This window comes from Schistocerca cancellata, chromosome 4, assembly GCF_023864275.1.
Source record: "Schistocerca cancellata isolate TAMUIC-IGC-003103 chromosome 4, iqSchCanc2.1, whole genome shotgun sequence".
NCBI lineage: Eukaryota > Metazoa > Arthropoda > Insecta > Orthoptera > Acrididae > Schistocerca > Schistocerca cancellata.
In genome coordinates, this window is record NC_064629.1 from 553,706,476 (window position 1) to 553,726,838 (window position 20,363).

Consider the following 20,363-nt stretch of genomic DNA (forward strand, 5'->3'; position numbering starts at 1 on the left):
TGCATGGAATATAATTAATGAGTAATGATTTGGTTTTTTCAATTTTCAGGTCTGCGCAGTTTTGTCAGCTGCAACCACCTTAGAAGCTATGAATATTATATGGAATCAATAAATACAAAATATCCTTTCATGGCTATAGAATGCAAGTCTTGGGAAGATTTTCTTAATGGTTCTTGCTTTTCTTGTGGAAAGCATTACGATATAAAAAATGGTTATAAGAATGGAGAATCCTACTGTACAAGATTTGGGTACAATTCACAACCACATATGGTGACAAATTCAAAAAACAGAATTCTACAAAGGAGAAGTGTTAAAACATACCTAATTACAGGATCTGAAACACCATTTTGTCGTAAGTAACTTTCACTTTCTAAAAATAACATAAGAGATTTTTAAAACTTTGATGTATAAGATTCACTAAAAGTATTCCTTAACCCTCATTGTGAGAGTTTAATTGTGAATAATTTCTAGAATGGGATAGCTTTGTCACCTCTTGCTGTCAAAACATTTTATGGCAGTATTACAGCTTAATTTTACAACTATAATCTCTGGATTTGTACATAAGCTATTATTAGTAACAAATGAAGAACTTTAGAAATGTCTCCGATTCTACATAGTATGTTGCTCAGATGTTTTCTGTGTTGGTTTTTGTTTGTGGGAGGAGTGCATTGTTGGATTCTTCTGGACAACTCTCACAGTTTTAACACCAATATTCTGTAAACCCCAATGCTTCTTACAGTGTATGGAAAGGAAGTTATAGAATCTCTCTAACATTCTTGCATTTTCTAAATAATTCCATGATTAGGTGCTACTCATAATACAATCTTCTTGTTTATAGTAACCCTACCTAATAAGGGTCCCACACTGACACAGTACTAAAAAATCATTTGAATGAGTTTCGTAAGCCATTTCTTTTGTAGATGAATTGACTTCCTTAGAACAGAATAAGATTTTGCCTGGCATCCATTTTTCTTACACTTAAAATACTCTTTTATTTTACTTAATTTGGTTTGATAGCAACTTCAATGTTTATTGAAAGCAGTCACACATAAAATTTAGCACATAAGTGTTAAGATTGTCATGAATAAATGCTTGTAGCAAACTCTTAGCATAGTCAGTGAAAACAAATTGCTCTTGAACTCTGAAACAGTTTGCCAGTGGTGGTAACTACTTCAAATTGTCTACTTGGGTACTACTGCTTAAAGTGGAGTTTGTTTTAACCAACAACATAGTACATTACATGAGTGCATTGGAGTGAACTGTGTGCTAAACAGGACATTTTGTTTCAGGTGAACATTTTAGAGTATTAATAAACGTTTCAACTTCACCTGCAAGTGTGAAACATGGGAGTGAAATTGGACACTTCTGGATTGTTCTAAAAAGAGGAGAATCTATTGAAAGAATCCAAGTGAATACAAGGTATGCACAAGTTGGTGGAATCCACCAGACACACAAGTTAATAACATTTATTTTGCCTCTTAACATATCTGTAGTGACGACAGTAAAATAAATTTCCATAACGAAATTGCCATTCAGTAAAACTATTTTGCCATGTTGCACATGATAAAAAAAAAACTTACAGGAACCAGAATATTCTTCTGTTGGCCAAAAGAGGAAAATAATTCTCTTTTGAAGGGAACACAGGAAAACTATCTTGGAAAAAAGTTTAGACAATAAACAGGGTAAACTACAGTAACTACCTGCAGTTGGATAGTATGTTGATGGGAAGTGCAAAGTAGAACAGTTTTTGCGAAAAATGATCCTAACTAGTTGCTCTTTCTGGAAGAGGACTGGTAAATCTGAGTAATACCAGATCATCTTGCACTAGTTCACAGCTTCTGTAGCAGCACTTTCAGCAGACTGTAGGGCAGTTTAGAGTATAAAATATTACTGATAATGGACTCAAAATATCAGGGTATCAACCAGGTGAATTACTGCTAAGTGGTGTGATGTCAAGTATTTCATTCAGTTGAGTTCCATTTGCAACAAATCACAGATTCTCTTCTCTTAAATCACATGTAGGTAAAATTAATCTGCTATATCCATCTGCTGACAATATCTTCACTCAAGAGAATTTTCAAATAATTATTTGATATTGTAGTTTTAGTTTCTTAGTAAGTAGTTCTTATGAATACAACATAAAAATCTTAACTCTAAAAAATGATTTATGTATATGTCTTTTTCTTTTTTTTCCAATAGGGCTATACTGTTTGAACCAGGTACACAACACAAGTTCATAGTATCAACAAAGTGTTCAGAATCTCTTGAAGGAGTTAGTATTGAATGGGTGTATGAAACATCATTTTTAAATCCCCTTACATGGAGATTTGTCACACCCCCAAGATTGTTCTTGCAGTCTGCTGTGGTTGAGAACCTGGAGCGGTCAAGCAGGTTGGTCTAAATGTGAAATATGTATTTGAAAATAAATATTAATATTATTACTGTCCAAATTTCAATTTGTATGTTAAAGAAAAAGTTAAAATAGTATGTATATGTACACTGTAGTGAGGTTTTCCGATATTCACTAAATGCGTATTGAGAGATTAATGTAACTGCAGACATAATACCTGGACACAACACATTTCCTTTGTCAAAATGAAGGACTAAGGAATTCAGTGGGACATATTAGTAGTGGTTCACAGATGTGGTCATCTGGGCAAAACTTTCGTGGAACTCAGACGTGACAAATTTGCCTTTGTGATGTTACTGTGAAGTGAAAGCTTCAGTAATGTATTAACTCATACTTCCCTTAGGACAGAGAATTTCATTGATTTGGACTGCTACACTATACAGTGCATTCTCTCTGGCATTATGCAGGAACAAATACCCACATAGATAGGCTGCAGTTGCCACATGGTGCTCTGGCTCATTGGTGGGGACTGTAGTTCAGTGGAGTAGGTTGTGTATCAGATTTAACTAAGAATAAACTAGAAAAGTTAGGAGTGGGTTTCAAAAGAAGTCAGAAAATTGTTGTTTAGTGCTTCAGACTGGTGTTGAAAGCATGTGCTTTGCGCTGTGAACAAATAATGTGTATTGTTCCATTTTGCAATGGTTTTTAAACATGGCTGCATGCAAACCCTTAAAACACACATGGGTTCTGAAAATTCTGATAATGCAGTGTGTCTGCAAAATTAGAGAGCAGAGTGGTGTACTATTTGGTGAAACTGGAATTATTGGACTTGTCTTTCTCCACCAAACCATAACTGATAAGTTTGTGAACAATGTATGCAATCTATTACAGACAATAAGCAACAAAGACCTTAGATTATTTCATGCAGAACTGAAGAAAAGCAAACCACCAGTGTGAGATGTTGTTACTGACTCAAAAGAATGCCTCACAATATCATAAATTTTCTGGAGGATAGCACTAAGGTGATCCAAATAATTTGGACTCATTGAAGCCTGGGGATTGCTTTCACTAATTTACGTGGTACATTTAAAGATATGCTCATGAAATAGTGTTTTAATGTAACTTATTCATAAGGGCATTGCAGTACATGAAACTGGAAATACATTCATTCCATCTTCTCAAGTGCCCTGAAAGTGTGAAGTGTGACCCAATAAAAGTTGAAACAATGTCTCCCATCTTCCTACAGAGTGTGGGAATTTGTTTTTCTGCTGGTGAGATGGCATGAGTAAGCAGATGACTAGCAAAAGTAGTCTGCACTGAACTTTGTATAGTCACATTAAATGCTGTCACTGCAGTGCATGACTAAGTAGATGGACCACCAGTGTAAGGAGCGGTGCTTGAAAGTGAAGCAAATGGTATGGCTTGTCTGTGTGAGAATTAAGCCCTGCCAGCCACTTAGGCTTAACACACCACTGCCTGAATTTTGTATGTCTGGAGGACACAATGTGTAGAGTGAAGATCCACTGCCATATCTTGAGTGATAGTTACACATTAGATGAGATCTACTGTTAGTTTCCTGACAGATAAACCCTTCATTTTAGCACACAGTGATATAGTAGGAACCTCCACTATGACATGCTGGTCTACTTTTGTAGATTGTTTTAATGTTACATTGGTGGCTCACTCAATATTTTAAAGTTACATGCCTGCTAAATATTCTTTGATGTTTGTTTTTATAGGTATAGTAGAATGAAAGAATCATATATATTTCAAACATAATTTTTATTGTTACTGTTTCAGGCACACTTTATGTCCACCTTATGGTAGGGCAATATATCCCAAAGAAGTAATGGAAATGAGGAGGAATGTGGACTGTAAACAAGAGTGACTTCCATAAACAATTTAACTAAATTATTACTTGGCAGTTCCTAATATTCAGTACCAACAGGTACTGGAAATGCTGTCAGTGAATCTGTGATAGTGTGTTGTTACACGAGGACAGTGTGAAACATTGTTCTCTCTCTCTCATAATGTACCAAAGAATTGAGTGTGAGTTAATTTTTTGCAAGTGTTAAATATTTGCAAAAGGACTGAAAACAGAATATTTGATCTGCTTAGCCGGAGTGGGTGTAATTAGCATAGACTAAGTGAAGAAACATTGAGGTGTTCAATTCTAAGTCTCTGCAGTCATCTCTGCTGTTCCTGCCATCATGGAGGTTATACTAACAAACAAGACAACTGTTAGATTAACTCCTGGCACATAGTGAAAAAGCAAACATTTGACATACAGTATTATTTTTATAGTCATATTTTTAGATGTAATATACTGTTGTTTCAATGTGAGAGCATTTGACATGATTTCACATTTGTTTTTATAGATTTTTATATTAGTAAACAAGTTTTGAAAAATGGAATTGCTGCATTTGTTAATTCATTGCTTCCTTCTGTTGACAAAATTCCTGTCCTTAACCAGTTGCTCATGTGAATATGGCACTGATGGTCTACAGAATCTTTCATAAGAGACTGAGTTAGAAAATAAAATATGAATTTTTGTGAAAGACGATAGCAGTTTTAAACAAATGCTGACGATGTTCAGAGAATAATACAAAGAAAGAAATACTGTTAATCAAATTGCTGGACTGGTGACTTGTGTAAAGTTTGATCTTAAAGTTTCAGTAGTAGCTTAAATTGTCATTGGTAGTAGACTCTTAAATGCTTGCGTTACAGCCTTGATAATTTTCTTAAATAGCTTCGGTGTAATGTATTGGCGAACACAGTACTTGGACGGACGAACACACACACACACACACACACACACACACACACACACACACACACACACACACACACACACACCCCTGACACTGAGAGTATTAAATGAAACTATGGACAAGGGAGGAATTTTTTCCGTAAGATTAAATTTTAATGCAAAATTACACTTCTGTACATAAGCTGTTCAGGTTCTGTAAGATTTGTAGTTATTAGTACAATCAACAAATTATTCATCTTTATATCATGAGAGCAAGACACAATTTTTATGTATGTATTCCACACTCAACATTACAGCTTATATTCTTCAGTGGTCCAATTTTCATCTAAAATTATACTTTAGCATTCACTAAAAGCTAAATAAGTGACCTGTGGTAAAAAAATAATGAAAGACGATTGTATTACTGCTCTTAATACTGACACCACCATTGATGCTACCTACTACCTCTATGTTGTCTGCCTCCACCATTATTTCTACTATTTTTATAAATGCTTAACACAAAGCCTCCTTTGTAACTGAGGAACCTCTGTTTTGTATATGATGGTGGGGAAAAAAATAACACAGAATTGGTGTGACATAAAGAAAAGTTGGTAGACTTGTTCTTACATATGAAAGTGGATCTCTCTTCAGATTTTGTTCCAGTCACATAAGAGTGGCACTAGTAGTGTCACTATCAGAATGCAAATTAATTTGCTTTGAATACCCACTCTAATGGTTGTGAGCGTCAGTTACCTTTGAGAGGGGACATAATGAGTTGTCAGTCAAGAATGCCTTCAAGGCAACAAAAAAGCATTATCAACACACTGCTGAGTTTGAATGAAGTTGCATAATAAGGCAAGGAGGAGAAGTGTTCCTTCTGCAATGCTGCCGAAACACATGGCAGGAATGTAGCCACTGTACATGATCACTGGCAGGGATGGTCACAGGAATGTATGGTCAAATCAAGACTGGGCTTCAGATGGCCATGTGGCACTGTCGAGAGGGAAGACCTGTCTTTGGCGTACAGCTCTGGTGCATAATTTTGCATCTACAGCGGAAATTTGAGCAGCAGTTGGAGCTATAGTGATAAAACACAGTTAAAAATCAGTTACATCCAGAACATCTCAAAGCCAGATGGCCTTTAGCATGCATTCTGCTGACCACAACCAACCACCATTTGAGACTTCAGTGGTGTCAAGTGTGAGCTCATAAAGGGCAGGGTGGAAGTGTGTTTTTTTTCCGAAAAATCTTGTTCTGCCTCAGTGTGTTGGTTACGAAGAAGCCAATTGAGAGCTTGCAACAAACCTGCTGTGTGCTACAGAAACTGCAGCACTTGGAGTTATGGGGTGCAATTTCTGTATGACAGCAGCAGCATCCTTATGATTGTCCCACGCACCCTAGCTGCAAATTTGCACATCAGTCTGGTTATTCGACCTGTTGTGCTGCCATTCACAAACAGCATCCCAGGGGGTGTTTTCCAACACGATAATGCCCCCCCCCCCCCCCCCGCCATACCCCTCTTACAACCAAAAATTCTTTACAATGTGTCGACATGTTGCCTTGACCCACTTCAACAACAGATCTGTCTCCAATCAAGTGTGTATGGGACATCATCCATAAACAGCATTAACCCTGCAGCACGTGTGCTTAATATTGTTGCGTCAGGGGGTGCGTGCGGCACTCGGTGCCGCCTACATTTAAATACATAAAAAAAACAGGTTTTTAATTTTTTTGGTGGAATTATTTATTGTTTATAACATCATTCTTAACAACTTTTAATATGGTCTGTATACATAGATCCAAGGTGCATGAAAAAATTAAAATTGTTACAGAATATCTGACATTTTTCCAGGATATTTCCTAAGTGCTACTTTAATAACTAATTCACGACGCGGAGGTGGTGTGGGTGCCTATGTTCGCTCTGATCTCAGACCTACTGTACTATGCACATCGGATGCAAAGGGCGAAGGAGAAGCAGAGTTCTTGTTTTTCGAAATAAACACATCAAATCAGAAACTGCTAATTGGAGTAATCTATAAACCTCCAAACGTCGGTGCTACGTCCTCCTTTCAGTCTGCCCTGTCCTCGCTCGTGACACTGTATGAACACCTAATCATTATGGGTGACACAAACATCGACTTACAGTTAAAATCTCCCTCTGCAGAAAAACTAAGGAGACTGTTCCACTCCAATGATATGAGTTTAATACCGCTGGACCCAACTCATCACACGCCACACAGCCATACACTCATAGATATAATAGCAACAAAGCGACCAGATAAAATAATTCGCGCCAATCAGACATCCGCTCCAGGACTCTCTGCTCACGACGTGATATTCTTAAATTACTCAGTGCATGCTACCAAAGAAAAATCTCACCTGGTAACCTACAGAAACCTAAAAAATGTTAACCATGACGCTCTTCAAAAGGATTGCTCAGACATCCCTTGGCATGATATAAGCAATGAACCGACTTTAGACGGAAAAATTCGGGAATTATGTCGCAAAATTATTACACTGTATGATAAACATGCTCCTCAACGCACTGTCAAGGTAAAGAGAGCTCCCGCTCCATGGCTCACCACTGCATTACGCCAGTTAATGAATAAACGTGATGCTGCACATAGGGCCTTCAAGCGTAACCCAACTCCCAAGGCGTACGAAGCTTATAGGAAACTCCGAAATAGAACCAAGCAAAGCGTGAGGAATGCCAAAATCAGACATGCCCGCTCTGTCGTATGCGGTATAACAAAACCTGCTGCACTGTGGAAAAAGCTGCGCAGTTTCGGTATAGGGAAGCGAAGATCTGACGCTGTTTATCAAGCGTCTGCAGAAGAATTCAATGATTTCTTCTCAACAGCTATAAACTGCCACGCAGCGACAAATTACCAGCCCCAAGATATCAATCTCTCGAGAGACAAGTTTTACCTAAAACATGTAACTACTGGCACAGTACACAAGGCAATTATGAGAATCTCTTCCGAGGCAGTAGGAAATGATGGAGTCAGCATTGGCATGATTAAGAACGTCGTAGACACTATTACTCCAGTTATCACAGACATCTTCAACCTGTCTCTTGTCAGTAGTACATATCCTACTGAGTGGAAGCAAAGTTTAATTCAACCTATACCCAAGACTGACAACCCTAAGTCGCCAGGTGATTACAGGCCGATCAGCATACTACCTGCAATATCTAAAGCCCTAGAATACATCGTCCATGAACAACTGACGGATTACCTCAAAACTCATAACATCCACAACAAATATCAGTCAGGCTTTCGAAAGCACCATAGTACAGCAACTGCATTAATCAAAGTAACTGATGACATTAAGCATGCTATGGACAGACGTGAAGCTACCATCCTAACACTGCTTGACTTTAGCAAGGCTTTTGATACAGTTGACTTTGATATATTACTAATTAAAATGAAACAGCTGAATTTCTCAAACAGCGCTATACACTGGTTCGACAGCTACCTCAAAAACAGAAGTCAACAAGTCATTTGTGGGTCGGAAAAGTCATCATGGAAAAAAAGTGCGCTCTGGAGTTCCCCAAGGCTCCGTCCTTGGTCCATTACTCTTCTCACTGTACATTAATGATATTTCTTCAGTGATTCACTCCTGCAACTACCATATATATGCCGACGACATCCAACTGTACATAAGTGCAAGCCCCAAGAACATTGCTGACGCAGTAGCGAGTATGAACGCAGATCTTTGCTCTGTTTCTCGATGGGCACAGAACCTAGGTCTGAAACTAAACCCCAAGAAATCCCAGGTCATACTTATATCTCATCCAAAGTTAATCAGTCGGTACTTTCGTGAAACAGTCCCTCAAATACTCCTCAATGGTACCCAACTACCATACCAAAAAACAGTAAAAGACCTTGGAATAATCTTGGATGAACACCTAAACTGGGAAGAACAAACAGTCACAGCTTGCCGGAAATCGCTCTCCTCCCTACATGCAATTCAAAAATTTAGAAAAATATTTCCAACCCATGTTAAACAAAAATTAGTCCAAACACTAGTCTTGCCTAATCTTTACTACTGTGATGTAGTTCAACACGGTACAAATAGTGAAAATTCGAGATGCCTCGAGCTAGTGATGAATGCTTGCGTTAGATACGTATGCAATATACGGTTGTATGATCATATCAGTTCTTCATACTCCCAGCTAGGTTGGATACGCCCACATAAGGCACGCGATCTCCACACGATGTGCTTACTTCAACGATTTCTTAGCCACTGGTGCCCCCAATACTTATCTTCTCACATTAAACACCTATCATCATTCCACAACCGCAATACTAGATCGGATACATCTAGCATCTTGGCTGTACCTTTACATAACACAAAATCTTTCTCTGTGTCATTCTCCATCTCAGCCATACGACTATGGAACGCGCTCCCCTGTGATCTGCGTCTTACCCAGAACCACTTAACATTCAAGAGGGAACTCAAGACTTACATATTAGGGACGGTATAGCCACCATTGTCGCGCCCCTCTCATCTTTTTCTTTCTCCTCTCCATCATAGCTTCGAATTTTACCATTCTATTTCTCCTCCTCTAACTTATCTACCTTTTCTATATCTCTTTCACCCCATTCTATCGTCTTATGTCTCTGCTTGATGAGAATAACTCACAAGCTGCAAGAATATAACGAGAAAATTCCCAACTAGCAATAGGACTGACATTCATAAAAGAAAAATATGTTCACTTTCCTATACATAGTCATTACTATTATTATTATTCTTGATTATTATAATTACTTTTTGATTGTTATAATTATCATTGTAGTACTTTCATAATCTCTAATTTTTTTCTGTAACATTAATACTGTATAACATGTTATATGTCCTTAATGTTCTGTAGAAACTGAAATTTGTTGAATCTGAGTATGCCTGGTTAGGTGTAAGAGAGGGCCTGAAGGCCCTAATCTTGCCAGGTAAAATAAATGCATAAATAAATAAATAAATAAATAAATAAATAAATAAATTATGACAGATATGATTCGATTGTTTACCAGTGTTAAAGAGAATTTTTAAAAAAAATGTGTAATATGTATAAAAACTTTGTAGTGATAATAAAGAATACGTCAGACAGTAAATGCATATCAATTGTGTCAATGTTGCTTGCAAACGAATCTTTTGCAGCTATTGCAAGTGAGAGTTTTATTTTTTATTTTTTTTTTTTTTACTACCACAAAGATGGCACCTCACACACCTTCTTACAGCCTCATCATAATTGGCAGGAATTGATTGATGAGGTGACAGAAATCCTTGAATGTTTCGTGGTAGAACTGAGCCCTTTCTTTCAAATGGCAGTCCATCAGAGCCAAGGCCAGGTTTGTTAGGTAGGTTCTTCTGAATCTTTTCTCTGGATTGTTTGCAAAAAACAAGACCTGGGAATTTATCCCAGCAATATCCAGATAATGAAAAAACAATGCCAAGGGCCATCTTCTTGTGGTCCATGGTGTAGAGTAGGATGTACACAAATAATCCACAGTATCGACTCCACCTTTTGTTGCATTGTAGTCCAAATTTACAACAGACTTGCCTGTAGCAGTGTTAATTTCAGCAGTTTCATGCACTGATAACAGGAAAAGCACAGCATTGTTCCTTTTTGTCAGAAGTCATCTTGAAATCCAAAAAGACAATTTCTAATTTCTCACGATCTGTTGGTCAAAAATTCCGGAGGAATTTCCTTCTTGTTCTTTTTCAATGTTCCAATGAATGTTAGCCCATTTTCTAAGATGCTGGGCTACAGGGCAACTACTGTAGTAGTTGTCTGTAGTTACATTCCTGTGAGTTCCCTTGATTGGCTCAACCAATCTCTTCACAATATCCAGTGGCTGGTTAGATGCAACATATGGTCCAGGATTCTGTCTGCCACAGTATACTTCAAAATTAAAAGTATAAAATGTCTTGCTATCGCACAATGCATACAACTTCAATCTATACTTAGCGGGCTTATTAGGCATGTACTGAACAAAACTAAAACGTCCATGAAATGAGACAAGCATTTCGTCTAGGGTTGTGAACTCCCCCGGACTGTAGTTATTTCTGCAGTTGTTCAGAAATGCTGAGTGGAGATAGCTGATGGCAGCAAGTTTATCAGTTGCTAGTCATTCTTTTGTTGTAGAAGTATCGTCAAGTTTGAGTGACCGGAGCAAGAACAGAGAGCGCTTGTAGCTAAATGCTGCCCTTAGAATAATCATTCCTGTTCCATTTCATGCCCACAGTTCTAATACATTTGTGCGTACTCCTTTTTGTACAGCAGTGAGAAACAGTGCTCCTAAAAGAGCTGTTATTTCATAAGCAGAAGTAGTTTTGCAATCTCTAGCCCCTGAGTAATTCACAGATGATCTCTTGTTATTTATGTACTTGTTTGTATTTGCAATGACATAAACAATTATCTAAAGATCAAACAATTTGAGAAAACTTTCAATTTCAGTTTTAACTTCTCTACCATTGTGTTTCGGGCCAGGTAGGACTTTGATTATATTCTTACATTTTGGTTTCCCTGGTAGTGCTAACAGATTATTTATTGACCAAGTTTCTTGGTCTTTACCAATATAAAAATGGCAGTCATGTGGCATTCCTTTCACTTCATTCCCGTCAATGCATCACTGCTCAGATTCGCTGGAATGATCTGCAGTTTTATTTCTGCTTCCTCATCGCTATCAGAGAAATCTGCGTAATCTTCTTTGTCAGATGATTGCAGAAGAACACACTCAATTTCTTCTGGTGTTAGTCCTTTCCTTTGTGCGGACCTGGGTGACAATAAAATAATTCTAATACCAAAGCAATGTTAATAACTAAATCATCATTCACCCACAGAGTAGTAAAACAAAGCTTCTAATCATCAAAACATTAGACAGTGGTATGGCTACATGTACTTACATTACCGGGTGCGTGCGGTACGCAGTGCCGTCTCGGTGCAGTTGTCCACTTCACAGGTAAGTCACAGCTGTTATGGTGGGTATGATGATGGCACAGAAATGCAGTTTGGTGCATGACTAAACAATCAAAGCATATCTAGCACCACTGTTGTGTGCTCGGCACGCTGACGTAATTATTGAACGAAAACAAAATTGGCGGCACTGTATGCCGCCATGTGCCCGCCGCAGGGTTAAACATCCTTGTACTGACTAAGTGCAACAAAGGTGGAACTCTGTCCCACAAACTAATGTGTGTGCACTGTCTTGTACAGGTGCTGGATGATTGGAGGCTTGTATTCAACATTCTGGCATTTACACCAGTTTTTTATGTGCCGAAATTTCTTGTTTTTCAATGGCTTCTCTCTCACTTACATTAATCTGTGACCTTACGTTAATAACTTAAATATGTTACCTAGACAAATATATCCTCAAAATGTCATTACTCTGTTAATTATTCATTGGTGGTAAGATTTTTTCCTATGAGTGTACATGCTGTACTAGTTCAGAGGATACGTGATGGAATCTCAATTCTTCCTCTGTTTCACTGCAGACTGCACAACTTTCTCCTGTCCTCCCTGGTCTAAGGGGACAGTGCCATGGTCTTGCAGCACATTTTGGTATCTTGCACAGAATGTAACCACAGGATAACCTACCTTCATCTGACTCCTAGGATTGGCAGGTTAGTACTTCAGCAGCAGGGCGATGGCATTTATTTAAATAAAGTGCCTCCAAAGTCTTCTTGGACACTGTCTCACCAATGTTGTTGAACATCACAAACTGACTAGAGGTGCAGAATCTCATCTGGTGTTTTGTGGAAGGTCACCCAGCACAAGCCACATCTGCATGCAGATGGAATTACCACAGAATGCTTTCCCCACAAGCACATTTGTTTTGTTTCTTCCTAATTCACTGAAAGTATGTGGCATATTGATGTGGTCCATCAGAAAGTGGATGAATCCCCTTCAGGGGAATCAGGGATTTTAATGTAGCAATTGTGTGTTTGGTAATAGTGTGTAGGTCTATTGTCCTAATTGGGCATCATCCCAGTGTTCCCATCAGAGGATGACCTGGTTGTACTAGATTTTTGATCTGTGGCTGGCACTCCTAGGGAAGCCATTCCCCTTCAACCAATACATAATGGCTTTCTCCTGTATTTGTAGATCAAGTGGATATTTCTAAAATATTAACTCCACACTTACAATGCAAAAATGCACCTGACAATGTAAAGAGTAATACTCATCTTATTGTTCATTGCTTGAGCTGTAAGCTGTAGCAGTGTGAGGTCCCATAAACATGTAGAGTAGCAGTTAAAATTGTACCATGAGACTATAATTTTATTGGGAGTTACAGTTTATAACTGCTTCTGGCCAAGCTTTTCCTTTTATTCTCCATTACTTTTATGCCTCTTACCTTCTTTGAAATCGAGTATCTCATTCAGAAAGATGCCAAAATTTCTGGATACAGTTTTCCTTTTTATGGCCAGTATCAAATTACATTAGCATGTCTTTAACAAATGGTCTTCTGACAAAATGTAGGTAATTTTTTGGGGTAATACTGATAACTTCTCTATGCACCTATTGAATTGTTAAAACTTGTTTAAAGTTTTTCTCATACTATCCTTCACAAAAATCACTTAACACATGCCACCAGATCTGGGCCTAATTTCCACACAGATCAAAAATTCAGCATAAAGTCCCGGTACACATGACTGATGGATCCTTGTGGGCAGCCTTTGATTTTGTTGTCTGTGTAGAACTGGAGTTATGAATCTTGGTCTTCTGTCCTGACAAGTCTTAAAAAAAGCAGCACAGTTGCACTCCCTCAGGTTGTCAGAGTGCTGGCCAAAAACAGTTGTTAAATACAGTGATGTATGAGGGCTATTCAGAAAGTAAGTTCAGATTAACTGTGAAATGGAAACTACTGTGAAAATCCAATCAAATTTTGCACAGCTGTGTTGAGTAGTGTGTTTAGTATGCCCATAGATTGCAGCATGTCACTCATTTCAGTTCTGAGCATACAGGGAGCATGTCAAGCTGCCTCGAAAGTAGTCACAAGCCAAGTATGAGGGCATGGTGAGAGGTTTCGCCTGATGTCGTGCAGCCAACACAATGGAACTGCCATGTCCTTCATTCTTCTTGACAGTTCTTGGCCACACTCTGCAGGGTCAATGTGCTGGATGGGAAGTGTTTGATCACCCACAACACAGCCCGTAATTGGCTCGTCCTGAGTTTCATCCCTGCTCGCATGAACTGATGGCTGTGAAGACAACATGGTGGCACAAATGAGCTGTAAAATATTCCCCCTTCTGACTTCACAATGCATTGGCTGTGCTACTTATTCCTCCACCCTTGAGGTAAGTGGCCAAGTTTAATTCGCTAACAGCTGAATTCCCCAATGTCAATTAAAATTAAGCACATCTAAAAACGTTCTCTCTGTAAGAATTTTTGTTTGTTACTGAACAAAACACTACACTCTCTAGATGTTCTTAACATTAGTAGAAGTTTTCAAATTCGGCTGTTAGTTGCTAGATGTATATTGTAATAAAATATGGCTGAGGAGCGCAAGCCACATGAATAATTGATTTGAGCCACATGGGGCCCACAGTTCCATGACAGCTGCTTTATATACTTTCCTTTACTAAATCCAAATGGATGGCTGATTCTATATAGCAGTCTGTTGTTGCAGTGTACTAATTAATTTTCCAGCATTTTTTCTAAAGTCTAGCAGACAGATTGGACAACAGGACTTGTAAACTGGAGAAACTTTGCCCTCATAAAAAAAAATCAACTTACCTTTGGCTATATAGGTCATGTTCTGTCTTGTAGGAAACATGCATGGGTCAGCTGGCTGGAGTGTTGACTGACCAGCAGATAGAGCCAGTGGAACCTCTGCAGGAATACCATCTAGACGTGCTCTAACAGTCCATGGGTGTACTGCCAGTCCATAGTGTCCAATGGGCACAATATTTTGGTGATCATACATGTCACCACATCAGGTGCAGTGACAAAATGAGCTCCTGAGGGCAGGTGGCAATCTTAAATCACCTTCCCCTGCAAGGCGTTCTCTCTGTGGTCCACGGCCGTGTGTCAGTGGTTGCTGGCATCAGTGTCTGTGGTGGTGGTGGTGGTGTTGGTGTTGGTGTTGGTGTTGGTGTAATTGCCTCATCTGCCCTGGTCGCCTGTTCATTTTCTTTGCTGAGTGTCTTTTTAATTAACCTCAATGCTGGTTCCCATGCCTTGCTGAGGTTATAGCCGCAATTTCGGTTGATGAGTCCATCCCTGGTACGAATTTATATAGCCTCTCTAACGACGCTGTTCCAGTATTTAGATGTCTGTGCCAAGACCCTGGTACGTTGGCAGTCCATTTCATGATTTTCAGACAAACAGTGCTCTGAGACCACCGACTTGTTGGATACCGAAGTAGAACGTGCCTCTGATGTTCTTGGTAATGATCTTCAATGGTGCGCACTGTCTGTCCAATATAAGTCGTCCGAAACTGACACGGAATCTGGTATATGCCAGCCTTCCACAAACAGAGGTCATCTTTGACACATCCCAATAACGCTCGTGTTTTATTGGGTGGGCAAAAGACAGTTCCTACTCGGTGTTTCCTCAATATTCGTCCTATTTTCCCCGATAGCACGCCAGTATACAGTATATAGTCAGTGGCTATCTCTTCCCCCGTGACTTCTTCCATCTCCACATGTTGTACTGTAGAGGCGGGGTGGAGAGCGCATCTGATCCACCATTCCGAGTACCCGTTTTTCCCTAATACAGTTTTGAGGTGTTCCAACTCATGGGGCAGACTCTCTGCATCAGAGATGGTGCGCGCCCTGTGCACCAGTGTTTTTAGCAGCCCATTCCTCTGTGAAGGGTTGTGGCAGCTATCTGCGTACAAATACAGGTCGGTGTGTGTTTCCTTCCTGTATATCCAGTGGCTCAGGGTGCCATCCACTCTTCTTCAGACCACGATGTCCAGGAATGGTAATATTCCTTCCGCTTCGGTCTCCATAGTGAATTCGATGTTCAGATGTATGGAGTTCAGGTGTGTAAGGAAGTCTAGGAGCTTGTCCCTTCCATGGGGCCAGATCAAGAACATGTCAGCCACATAACGGAGAAAACAAGTAGGTTTCCATTTGGATGATGCCAGAGCTTCCTCCTCGAAGTACTCCATATAGAAATTCATGACCATAAGTGAAAGTAGGCACCCCATTGTGACTGCTTCTGTTTATTCATAGTATTCCGTATTAAAGAGAAAATACGTGGAGGTCAGAATGTGCCTGAAAAGGTCGGTCGTCTTCTCATCAGATTTCTGTGCAATAAGCTCAACTGACTCTGGAAGAGGCTCCGTGATGAATAATAAAACAATGTCAAAACTCACCAGGATACCTGAGTCTTTCAGCTTGGAGTTGCCAAGAAGTTTTACGAAATCCACAGAATTACGAACATGATGAGGACATTTACCCATGTAAGGGCTTAGTAATTCTGCCAGGTATTGGGCCAGCAAATATGTAGGTGCCTTAATGTTGCTGACTTGCTGACAATTGGGCGTAACAGCAGCCCTTCTTTATGGACTTTTGGGAGTCCACAAAGTCTTGGCGGTACAGGTCCTTGAGGTGTCAATCACACCATCTAGACCTGGTCATTTGTTTTTAGAGTAAATATGTCTTCTTGGACTGCCACCTCTTCAAAATGACAGTACAACCACTTAGGTATGTTTCCCTACTTTTGGTACTGAGTTCTATATATTCGTCTGCCCTTCAGTATCATTTGATGCATCCAAAACAAGAGCTGATTGTTGCACATTTTCATACTGTCATTCTCTCCCATTAAAGTTAACCATGTAGTTGTGAATCTTACTCACTTGCAGACGGTTTTGTATGGCATACTCAAAGGATGAAGAGCCGTAAATTGCAAAAAGAAAGAATGGATAGCTGGAAGCAAACTTAATTGGAGCTGCTACATTGGTTTACTCTATCATCCCACTCTTTCTTCCACAGTGCAGCTTTTATCATAAAAGACCTTGCTCTTCTGATATTTGTCCTTAGTCTTTGTAGGCCCACATTAAACAACTTGCCTGCTTGATAGAGCATGTCTGACTGCCAGTATAGCTAGCTGTATTGTTGATTCTATTTTTCGGATTAGCTTTTTTGCTTCTGTCTACATTTTCACCAATGTTGGAAGGTTCCAGACAGAAAGGCATTTCTCAAATGGTTCTACTTGGAATTCCTTATCCTGCTGTTTTTCCACTGTTGTTATCCTTCCCTCTCCCCATCCCCATCCCCCTCCCCTGCCCTACCCAATCATGTCTGTGATAGTTCAGAGTAAAGAGTGCTAAGCTGTGGTCACTGGAAGCTTCTCTATACTGCCAGACTACTGGTGATTTCAGCTGCCTGTCTGTTATGGCTCTGTATGTGGCTGGATTTCCACCTTTATTGACAAAATTCATGCTAAGCTCCATTAAGACTTCCTGCAGTAATACCCTCATTAAATCCTGTGATACATTGTCACAGTGAGGAACTTTTCCATGTATATTGCATAAATTAGTGGTATGTGACCAAATTGACTACCATCTGTAAATTTATGTAAACACTAATCTATGGCATGGTTAAACTGAAAGTAGATTACTACAGCTATGTGTGTTGTTTAAAAGTCCAACATAGGTATTGTGTTTACTACAATATTGTAAAATTTTTACAGTAGAGATATTTATATGGAAGATAAATCATTGGATTATGACCCTTTGTGATAACTAGACCAGTTTGTGTCATTCCAGGCCTCATCACAGCTTTCATGTAAAACTACTAGACACATCCTCAGCTAGTCAGCAGTTTTTAAAACTGAGATTGATGCTTTTGCTTACCATACTACAGATGAGAACTTCTCACTCAAGAGTCTTTAGGAAAACAACCAAATGCTTGAGAATCTTGTAAAGCCTCGTTAAATGTTTACCGAAGCTTCTTTCTTGACTGACTATGCATTTTAAAATACTGTTAGCTGCAGTTCGAATGCTATCAGATTAAGGCATGTATTAAATTGTCATGGCTGTCATTGTCTCAGACAACTCAGAACCCTGAACTAAAAGCAATACAATGAAGCCACACCCAGAAACATGATGGTAAAGTATTGATGGAACACATCGAAACTTTTAGAATGACGTAATAAATGTTTCCAAAGATGTATCTGATAGGGCTTTGTATAATAACATATGCTGTATATTATGCAAGTTTTCTCAGTGAGTTTGCAACTGTCACAATTTTAAGTTTTTAACCTCTTCCTTAGCACAATACTGCCACAGTAATTCATGCTTACACAATCTTGAGTCAAGTGACCTGTGTGCCAGAATACTTTTGTTTCCAGATGCATTTAATCTGTGTAGTTCTGGAATTCGATTACAGGGACTACTGAAAGAAAAAAGGAAACCTCAAATGTCTGAATACTTGTTCCATTTCTAAAATGGGTAACTATTTGTAGTTTTTTATTATTTGTATTTAATTTAAATACTAAAAAATTGTTAACACACATTTGCCTCAAAAAAAAGTTGCAAAACCAAAATATGTAGGTGTCTGAATACATTCTACATTCATTAGTGAATTTGATGACTGAGTAGAGGTAGGTTAGGTGAGAAAGCAAGTAATTACCTAAGGTTACTACAACCAAATGCACACCATACTATTACGGAACAAAATTTAAATATTTTACTCTTTGTGAGCTAGCAAACTAACTGAAGCTATTGTACTCCACTTCATATTACTATATTGTCCTACTTCACCACACCTTCTGAAGACAGGACTTGACATTGAGTTAACATTGATATCAGTTTCTTTACTTTAACCAAGATTTTTTTTTATCCATATTCAAAGTGCACAAGTTCACACCATGAATTATTGGCACAAGTTATTAAGGTTCTGAAAAAACTTTCCTCAATATACGACACTGTGCTCAAACAACTCCATCTGTTGTCTTGAACTAGAAAAAAACTGTCAACAATAGTTACATCTGAGGGTGTGCAAAAGCAAAAGGCAGTTTTGAAACTTATCAACTGACAAGATACTTCAAAACACACGTCTTACACCACCACCACAGGTAAAGATCTGCACTGGGAAAGCCCCATGCAATTTCTCACCTCCTTCCACTTTTACTTTGTACTGTTGCAAATAGAACAGTGTAAAAGTGAGTGCAAAGAAATATGTTTCATAATTATCATAGAACAATACTGGAAAAAAAGTAAAATTGAAAGTCTGCACAGTAAATATCGCACTAATGGAAAAAACTTAAATAATATCACAAATCTCTACCAATACTGGACATTTCTCCTTTCTTGTGCTCTATACAATTAATGCACCCAGGAGCACCAAAAACAAATATTACTGCTTTCAGTAAACAATGTTACAATATTAAATTTAACAAGACATGACAAAAATGACTCACTGTTGGTTCTGGCTTTCTCCCCCCTTAATAGGTTGAAACGGTTCATCTGCACACACAAGTTCTGTCGATTTCACCATTCATTAGCATTTTGTTAGATACTTGCTCGCTATTGAGCCCTAGTCTTGTACTTCTTCCAATGCTCCAAGAACATGGAATACAATGGCATTAGTGTTTGATCCGCATATCAGTTTCCTAACACAGAATAATAGGCTCTCTTGTGCAAGCTAGACTTTCCAAATGTATTACTAATATAATGTGTACAATTTCTATTATACACTAAACATTTAATTGGATACCCAGGGCCATTTCTTCCATACACAAAATTAAGCAGATGAGAGGAAAAATTAAAACAATAAATTAATATCAAAAGCATATGGAACAGTAACGTAATAAGTCTTTACTTAGTTTTATGAAAGTAAACACATTGCCTCTATGTACATCAAAATTAAAGCAGCTGCTACTGATGAGGAGAGGTACCCAGTGATGATGAATTTTTCCATATCATCTATACAGTGATGTAGGTTAAGGCTCCAAGTTTCACACTCTGCAGCCATTCACCCTGGTAGGCCTTCATTTGTGAGTAACAGATGAAGATCTTTTTTTTTTAAGTTTGTGTTATGCTCTTCAGCTTTAAGAAGTTCTGTAGGGTAACAATTAAGGTACAGGGTTCCCATGTAGTATGTTGTGGGTTCGTATCTTGTCAAGTGTACTGAAATTATTCATTTTTAAATCTTCATTGAAATGACTTTAATCATTATTTTTATTCAATTAATTACATTAAATGTATTTTTTATTTCTATACATTTGTCTTATTTTAATCAACATATTAATTTTTGGAAATTGGTCTAATTTTTTCTTGATATCATGCTTTTTCCACTTGGAATGTTGAG

At 38.5% G+C, this 20,363-nt stretch overlaps 1 protein-coding gene across 2 annotated transcripts in view; it reads left to right on the plus strand.

Annotated features, from left to right (window-relative positions):
- Positions 1-4,764, plus strand: part of LOC126184552 (pancreatic triacylglycerol lipase-like) — a 46,830-nt gene extending 42,066 nt beyond the window's left edge. For both annotated transcript variants that reach the window (XM_049926978.1, XM_049926980.1), the window contains exons 8-11: positions 50-352; positions 1,290-1,419; positions 2,200-2,391; positions 4,151-4,764. In XM_049926978.1, coding sequence (XP_049782935.1) covers positions 50-352; positions 1,290-1,419; positions 2,200-2,391; positions 4,151-4,238 — 713 coding nt within the window. In that variant the 3' untranslated portion in view covers positions 4,239-4,764. The remainder of the gene's footprint in view (positions 1-49; positions 353-1,289; positions 1,420-2,199; positions 2,392-4,150) is intronic.
- The last annotated feature ends 15,599 nt before the right edge of the window (positions 4,765-20,363 follow it).